This window comes from Myotis davidii, unplaced genomic scaffold (genome assembly GCF_000327345.1).
Source record: "Myotis davidii unplaced genomic scaffold, ASM32734v1 scaffold13, whole genome shotgun sequence".
NCBI classification, from domain to species: Eukaryota; Metazoa; Chordata; class Mammalia; order Chiroptera; family Vespertilionidae; genus Myotis; species Myotis davidii.
The window spans coordinates 222,949-231,616 of record NW_006286243.1 but is presented as its reverse complement, the minus strand read 5'-3'; the positions used below and the strand labels follow the sequence as shown (position 1 = coordinate 231,616).

Below are 8,668 nucleotides of genomic sequence, written 5' to 3'. Positions count from 1 at the left end.
GTTTTATTTTCAAGCCTAATTATGCCAAGAGGACTGTGCCCTCTAACCTAGGGCTTGTTTGTGACTTTGCCAGCAAGTCAGTCCGAGGCTTAACCCTTTATCAGTCTCCCATAAACGGCGTTCTTGAAAATGATGCTGACTTCCAGGGAATGACCCTGGCATGGGAGGAAGAGTGGCCATGAGGTGGGCCTCAACCCTGACCCAGATCCTGACTCTTTCCAACCCAGTGACAGACACACGCATGTCGGATGAGATTGTGCACAACCTGGACGGCTGTGAGATTTCTCTGGTGGGGGATGACCTAGACCCGGAGCGGGAAAGCCTGCTCCTGGACATGGCCTCCTTGCAGCAGCGCGGGCTGGAGCTCACCAACACGTCTGCCTACATCACCATTGCTGGTCAGTGGGGCCTGAGAGCCTGTCCTCTTTTTCTGTGTGTTCTCCTCCCCATGATCAAGAACTGGGAAACCCAGAGGGTCCCCTTCCAGGTCCAGGGATACGGCCAAGTGACGTTTCGCATCTTCCCAGCCTGGAAGATTGTTTGGCTGCTAGATTGCCCCTGGAGGAGATGTGCCAGGGGTTAGGCTCCAAATGGTCCTTTCTCCCTCTGCTCTCTTCAGCCTGGCTCACCTCCACCGCTCCTTTGGCCGAGCCTTCTTTGACCAGCTTCCTAATCCTCTGGCTGTTTGATACCAGCCATCCCGCCTGTCTTCCGTCTCACTCATCTTGTGTAAACAGCATAGCTTTCTGTTAGGAGGTCTTCTAACTAGTGGGAATGATTTGGAAATGTCCAAAGGAAGCCTGCTCTTCTCCAAAGGATCCTCCCTAAGGGAGGATGGGAGCTGATGGGCGTCACCAATTCCCTCCCATTTCCAGTCCCTTCCAGAGCCTCCCTGGTGATTTCCGTATTTCCCCCTCTCTCTGTTTCTCTCCTGCTTGCCACCTCCCTAATGTGTTGCAGAGGGTCCTGGTTTCCTTCTCTCCATCCCTACTCAGAAGCCACAGAGCATTAGAGAGGAAACCAGAGCAGGAAATGCAGCCCATCCCAATCAATTAGAGCCAGGTTGCCGGGCAGAAGGGAACATCGCTTCCTCTGAGAACTCCTGTGGAAGGGTGGAGTTCACCCACTCTAGGCTGGTGGGAGTCGGAGAGAGAGTCCGCTCTGGGCCTCTTCACTGGCTCCTGCACTGAGCTACTTCCCCGTCCCCCAGGGGTGGAGAGCATCACCGTGTATGAAGAGACCCTGAGGCAGGTGCATTACAGGCTGCGGCACGGAGCTGCCCTCTATGCCAGGAAATTCCGGCTTTCCTGCTCAGAAATGAATGGTCGTTACTCCAGCAATGAATTCATCGTGGAGGTACCGAGAGGGTCTTCTTCCTTCCGCAGCTATTCCCCACTGGCGAGAAGCCAGGGTGGAGTGGACTGGACCGAAAGGTGGTGGGAATGGAAATGACAGCAGGGAGGACTCCTGGCCCCGGGGGTGGGTGGGGCGGCAGCAGCTGTGGGGCAGTGGTTAAGAGAGGGCTTTTGGGAGATGGAGTTGGACCTGGGGAGAAGTGTGTGCCCACCAAGCCCTCCCTCCCCAGGTCAACGTCCTGCACAGCATGAACCGGGTTGCCCACCCGAGTCACGTGCTCAGCTCCCAGCAGTTTCTGCACCGTGGTCACCAGCCACCTCCTGAGATGGCTGGACACAGCTTGGCCAGCTCCCACCGAAACTCCAGTAAGTAAGGCTGTGCGGGGTGGGCAGGTGGCAGGGGATGGGGCTGGACACAGGCATCCTCCCCCTCCACCCCCCCGGGGGGGGGCGGGGCAGGACAGGGTGGAGCATTGGGTTCTGTTCCCTTGTGGTACCTGAAGGCTGTATTCCAGTTTCTTTATTCCCCTGGATCATCACCTTTCCCTTGTGAAGAATGTGAGCCATGTGTCATTGCAGGGGCACTCATGCTGGGAATCATGAAGTCAGTGTGGGGTTTAGGCCAAGCCTTTGTTGTCCCTGCTGCCCTCCCACAACAATATCAATAAGCCCCGGTCCTAGGGACCCTTGGTAGTGAAGTTATCAAGTGTTATTAAACACCTATTATGTACTAGCACTGTCCCAAAGTACCCTTAGGAATCTAAAAAAATTACAGGATACTGTTCTTATCCCCAAGGGGGAAGTGGCACCATTACACATGTAATTACGTGCCATGTGCAAAGTCATAAGACTATTTCTAAATCAAAATGAGCAAGTGTGTAAACATGCAGATGGAGTGCTGCCCTTCAAAGCAATCTCCTTCCCTGGCCCTGGTCCTTCACCAGTGACACAATTTTTAAATTCCCATGTAAGAGTTGCTTAATAGCAGAGAAACCAGAAACTGCAAGTGTAAAGAAGAAAGCTCAGCCACAATTCTATCACAGAGAGGAAACCATTTTATTTATTTATTTTTAAAATATATTTTATTGATTTTTTACAGGGAGGAAGGGAGAGGGATAGAGATTTAGAAACATTGATGAGAGAGAAACATCGATCAGCTGCCTCCTGCACACCCCTTACTGGGAATGTGCCCACAAACAAGGTATATGCCCTTGACCGGAATCAAACCTGGGCCCCTTGAGTCCGCAGACCAACGCTCTATCCACTGAGCCAAACTGATTAGGGCGAGACCATTTTAATATGGTATATTATGTGCCAGGTTGTTTTTTTTTTTTCTATCCCCATTTTTTTTTTTCCTTTTTACAAAGTTCGGATCCTATTATTTTGCAACTTGAGATGTATACCAAATATTATAAAATGAGTCTTCCCCCACATTATTAAAAACTGCAAAAATTATTCTGATCGTGCTAAAAATGAGTTTTTAAATCCCTTTTTTGATTGCTTTCAAAGCCAATTAATGAGGTTGCACTTATTTTATTGGACACACCATGCTTTTGGCCCAGTTCAGTATTACCCAACGTCAGCATCCAGTTTTGTCAGAGTTGGCGCCGGATGTCATATTGCTTTTTTAAACATTAAACCTACTCTCGAAGGGCACAGATTTGTCACTTTTGGAAAAAGTCAAAAGGTGTATCACAGGCTCTGAAGGCAATTCCTTAAGGAGTTCCAAGAATGCTTTGTGGGAAGAAGTCCTTGGTCAGTGAACACTAACCTGAAAGCACAGCACTCCCTTCGATACATTTAGTAATAAGAACAGCAAGCAATCTCCCCATGTGCCAGGCACTATGTCTGTGGGCATTTACACATATTAACTCATTTACTCATTACAAACAGCAAATGAAATAGGTACTAGAATTATCCCTTTAAAGGCAGGGAAATGGAAGCCCAGAGAGGTTAAATACTTTACTAAGATCACACCGCTAGAAAGTGATAGAGCCAGGATTAAGACCCAGCAGCAATTCCAGAGCCTGTGCACTTCATACTCTCTCCATTTATATTTGATGCTTAAACACACACACACACTATTATTAGCCTCAGTACTTTGTAGGGCTTCCCTCTTACTCAGTCTGGCTTCCTCTCCTTGGGCAGTGGCCGCTGCTACACTATCCTTTGTGTATTGTTACCCTTGGTACTGGCTCCCTTCTTTCTTCTGCAGAAGCCTTTTTAAGTGTTTTACTCTGACAGTATGGCAGAGCAGGTGGGAATAGGGACGAGGAGGGAGTAAAAGGCATAACCAAATTGCAGGGGTTCCAAGAAGCTTCACTCCATTTAAAAACACACACATTTTTATTGATTTCAGAGAGGATGGGAGAGGGGGAGAGAGATAGAAACATTAATGATGAGAGAGAATCATTGATCAGCTGCTTCCTGCAAGTCCCACACTGGGGACGGAGCCCACAGCCCGGGCATGTGCCCTGACTGGGAATCGAACCATGACTTCTTGGTTCACTGTTCAACACTCAACCACTGAGCCATACTGGCCGGCTTCACTCTGTCTTTAGTTGGTAGAGAGATGTGAGCGAACTAAACCTGTTTGTGTTCAATAGACCCTCAGGGCCAACTTCTTTCTTCTTCTCATGATCCCCTAGCTCTTTCTCCAGTTCTTTCCCTCGGAATTGGCCCACTCAGCCTTGTCTGGGTTGGATACTGGGTCCTGCTACACAGATTAAGCTCAGTCTAAATCCTTGTTGGCATTGTTGCTGGGCCTGTTGAGATTTTCAGTCTTGGTTTTCTGTGGCATGAGGTCCCAGGGGAGGTCCCTCTCTAACTACCCCAGAGCTTCCTACCCTCACCCTCATCCTTCCCAGCTGGCGATGCTCCAGGGGTGTGTGTAAGTATTGTCCTCATTTCACCTCCCCATCCACTGTTCTGAGCTGATGTGCAGGCCAACCAAGCCTGTTCTGAGATCCTAGCTGAGAGCGGCAGCCTGCTTTTGCTTTTCCCTTTATTTTGGGTTGAGTATTGTGTAGAGTTCATAGTTCACCTGGGGTCCTTGGTGATGACATCTCCTGAGTTTACCAGGAGATCCATTTGATAAAACCCTTCTCAAGGCAGCCCATCTCCTCCCCCACCCAATCCCAAGAGTGGTATTACAGAATTATGGCTTTGCAATGTCAAATTCCTCTAGGCAGGCAGAAGCAGTGAGAGATACCATTTCCTCCGAAGGGACAAGAGGTGGATTTCCCTGAAGGTCCTAAGTGCATCAGAAAACAGAGGATCAGTGTGAAGGGGGGCAGTCAGGGAATGTTTTCTGGTGCGCATAGAGTTTGAACTTTGACCTCGAAGGAATTTTGTGTGGTTATGAGAGAGAATGAGAATTTGAAAATTGTGGGTGGGTGGGTGGTTTAGGGCAATTATGGTTAGGGAGAATAAGGTTGTCTGAGAAGGGTGAGACAAAATGATGAAGATAGTATTTATCTAGTCATCCAAAAGTTTGATGCTCCTCAGTCTCACTTGGGGAGCTGTAAAAACGTTTGGTGCCCAGGTTACACTCCATACCAGTTAAATCGGAATGTCTGGCAGTGGGAGCCAGGCATCAGGGTTTTCAAAGGTTCTTAAGTGTGGCAAGGTTTGGAAACCATTTCCCTGCTTTGTTTCTTCCAGGCATCAGGGTTTTCAAAGGTTCTTAAGTGACTCCAATGTGCGGCAAGGTTTGGGAACCCTTTCCCTGCCTTGTTTCCTACAAGGCTTTCCAGAAAGACCTACAGTGTAATAGGATAAAGGTAGAAAATGAATTAGGAAGTGCGGCAGAAAGGACTGAAATGAAAGAAGAATAAGATAAAATCAGTTCATAAAATACTCAGAGACTGTGCAGTTGCGAGAGTGGGTCAAATTTTGACTCTGAGCTTCCTTGTCACTAAAGCCAAGGAGAACCTGAGAAGTTATGAAGGTCATAGGATAGGAGCCAAGCAGAATTTCAGGAGAAGCCCTGGGACCAAGGGTAGAAAGGTTTCTCCTGATGGTCTTCACAAAGCAGGCACCACGCAGAGCTGTGGACAGGGCTCTCCACAGTGTCCTCACCATCAGCTGAAGCCAGGAGTTCACATGGGCCATTTGCTAAAACACCCTTTCATGTTGACTATGGAGGTCATTCAAGGCCAGAAGTAACAGCTCAGATCTAATGCCACAAGAAAGGTTGCTTCGTTGTTAAACTCTTGATTTTTATCTGTAGCTAATTTAAAAATCCTCCCATCTCCCTGGCCTCCTGGCTCAGTTTAAACTAATGAGCCATGCTCATTGGCCTATAGATAGAGTGTTGGCATTTTGTCTTTCCTGCATCATTTCTTAGTCCTGGCAATCAACTTGTGATTTCCTTTGCCAGGCCAGGGTCTCAGAGGACCAAATGCATCTGATTAAGGCACAAACCAGAAGGTTTGGCCTGTCATCATTGTGCCCAGAGCAAGTATGCCTGCTGTGGCCTCCACTCCTTCTAGAGGCTGGGCTTAGCGACAGGGGGCATTCTGCTGGTGGCCCCCCTCCCCCATCGTGCTCATTGACGTGGAGACTTGGGAGGGACTGTTTCCTGCAGATGGGCAGACAGGTCTTCTCTGTCTCCCTCTCTCCTCCTCCCCCATGCCCAGGCAGTTAAGAAATGTTGATCCAGCCAGGCCCATCTCTGCCCTGGAGCCAGTGCCCAGGAAGGCTGCCCGCCCTGCTAGGCAGAGTCAGCTCTAGCTGGAGAGTGGCCCCAAGTGGGCTATGGGTCGGGACGGGGACCAACTGGGCAGAGAGCCATCAGGGTGGCCTCAGGGAGGTGTGAGGCTAGTGTGCCTGCTCAGGCAGGGCATTCTCCACACACCTGGTTGGCCCTGGAGCGCGTGGTAGTGTGTGTGGTGGCAGCGTGAGTGTGCTGGCTGCCGCAAGCAGGGACTGCAGCAGGGTGTGTGGGGCTCTTGTGCTGTGTGCTTCTCTGCGCTCTGCTCTGTCTCTTGACATGTGAGTCTTATAGGCTGAGGGTAAATTCAGGACCAGGAGGCATATCTGTTACCGGAACATAACGTGTGTGTGTGTGTGTGTGTGTGTGTGTGTGTGTGTGTATGTGTGTCCCATGCATTTAATAGTTCCTCAGCAACGGGACTGCTCAGAGTCTGGGCCTCATGGAGCCTCTGTGGTCGGGTGGTGAGCTGCTGTGAGCAAAGACAGTGGTCAGGATGTGCACCATGTGGGGTGTAGTGACCCAGCTGCCTGTGAGGGCCCTGGGCCTGGGTGTGTATGTGTGGGGTCTCTGCCTTCAACTGCTATCCCTGGGGCTGTGGGCTCTCCTGTTTTGCCTCCTCCTGTTTCTCCGAGGCCTGTTTGTGTGTGTGCGGGGGGTGGGCAGGGCTGTGCTCACAGCTGCTCGCTCTGTGGCCCTTGCAGTCTACGTCTGTGCTGTTTACATCCTCCTTCAGGGGATTGCCTGGTGTGCCCAGCTGGCAGGGAGCTGGGTGACGCTGCACCTATGGCTCTTCGCTGCCTTTCTGGAGACCCTCAGACGTATCCCGTACACCCTGCTGTGTGAGCAGGCCGCCAGGGGGCTGGTGCAGGCAGCTGTGTGGGCTAGCAGAGGCCTGACTTGGGTGCAGGGTGTGGCGACCTTTGTCCAGCTGTGTGCCCACCCGGTCTTCCTGGGCATGTACCTGTGCATGCACATCTGCTTTTCCGCCATCAGCTCTAGGGTCCACGTGAGAGTCCACATGCCCTTCAATGTCTCACTGCCCTTAAAGGTCCATGCCCCCCTGAGCCTGGGCCTCAAAGTGGGGCTGCAGGACCAGAGGCATGGCAGGGCCAAAGAGAGGAGGGGTTTACCTCCGAGGGAGGTTAGGGAGGAGCAGAGGCTCCGGAGGCCCAGGAGCCCTAAGCCCATAAGGAGAAGGGAGGTGGCATCCAGCAGGAGTGAGTCCAATCCAGGTAGGTAAGTGAAGGGCTGCTCCTTGCCCCTTAGACCTGTCCCAGCCTTGGACATTCTCTCCGCCCACACCATTAAGCCCATGTGGCTGCCTCTCTCCTTCTCCCACTGACCAGCTCATTCCTAGGCCAAGTGGTCCCGAGAGCACAACCCGGGCAGGCTCCAAACCTTGTCCTCTTCCCGCTGACAATAGGCTGCTCCTGACAGCACTGGGCTGGGAGCCCTTCCCCACCTTGCCCTGCCTCCACTTTTACTCACCTCCGTCCCTCTGTCTCTCTAGCAGCAGCCACTCTGCCGACAGCTTTTCTCTTGGTCTCTGGTCCTTCCCAGCTCTACTTTTCTTCTAGCTTCTCCAGGGTAGTCTCCTCTTCTGAGTCATCACGGATCTTCTCTTCTCTTACTCAGAGATACCCTCTGCCTAGGCCCCCCTCCCTGCTCCCTGTGCTGAGTCCCCTCAGGTAGGCCTGGCCACGGTCTGCTCACCGCACGCTCTCCCCACAGTGGTCCCCAGTGCAGCGACTCTCATCATTGTGGTGTGTGTGGGCTTCCTGGTGCTCATGGTCATCCTGGGCCTGGTGAGAATCCACTCCCTTCACCGCCGTGTCTCGGGGGCCGGTGGGCCCCCAGGGGCCTCCAGTGACCCCAAGGACCCTGACCTCTTCTGGGATGACTCTGCTCTCACCATTATCGTGAACCCTATGGAGGTGAGTGGCTCTGGGGAGTGGGAGGTCTGAAGGGTCATACACAGCGAAGACCTCTAAGGAATGGCCGGGCCCTGGGGGAAAAGCTCTGGGCAGAGCCTCTGAGTAGAAAGGAGAAAGGTTTGCATGGGGAAGGAGGTGGGAGAGGGGTGGGGTGAGGAGACGGAGGGAGGCTGAGAGGCTCTGGGGTGTGTCAGGCCACTGAGCCCCTCTCTTCTCCACTTCTGCCTTCTCCAGTCCTACCAGAATCGGCAAGCCTGTGTGGCAGGGGCTGCCGGTGGCCAGCAGGAGGACGAGGACAGCAGTGACTCAGAGGCAGCTGACTCGCCCAGCGGCGACGAGAGACGCATCATTGAGACCCCCCCACACCGCTACTAAGGCCTACACTCCTCCCCGAAGAGAGAGAGAGAGAGAGAGAGAGAGAGAGAATCCTGCCCTGGTGAGACAGAGATACTCTCAGGAAAGAAAGAAGGACATTCTGAGAGAAGAGAGACCAAAAGGGAGAGAGCTTGAGGCATCCTTTAATCTCAAAAATCCCACTGGAGTCTGCCCTCCCCATCCCCCCACCCACCTTGCTCCCATGCCTCTGGGCTCCCCCGCTATCCCGAGTGGAAGACTCTGGCTGCCTTTTTTGCTCCTCAGAGCAGCCTTCCTCTAGCTCACCC

The 8,668-nt window shown here is 52.1% G+C and overlaps 1 protein-coding gene across 1 annotated transcript in view; it reads left to right on the top strand.

The window, feature by feature from the left end:
• CLSTN3 (calsyntenin 3) overlaps nucleotides 1–8,462 on the top strand; it is a 24,634-nt gene extending 16,172 nt beyond the window's left edge. The window contains exons 15-19 of the mRNA XM_015559940.1: nucleotides 228–398; nucleotides 1,211–1,356; nucleotides 1,586–1,721; nucleotides 7,804–8,006; nucleotides 8,241–8,462. Of these exons, the coding sequence (XP_015415426.1) occupies nucleotides 228–398; nucleotides 1,211–1,356; nucleotides 1,586–1,721; nucleotides 7,804–8,006; nucleotides 8,241–8,381 (797 nt within the window). The 3' untranslated portion in view covers nucleotides 8,382–8,462. The remainder of the gene's footprint in view (nucleotides 1–227; nucleotides 399–1,210; nucleotides 1,357–1,585; nucleotides 1,722–7,803; nucleotides 8,007–8,240) is intronic.
• The last annotated feature ends 206 nt before the right edge of the window (nucleotides 8,463–8,668 follow it).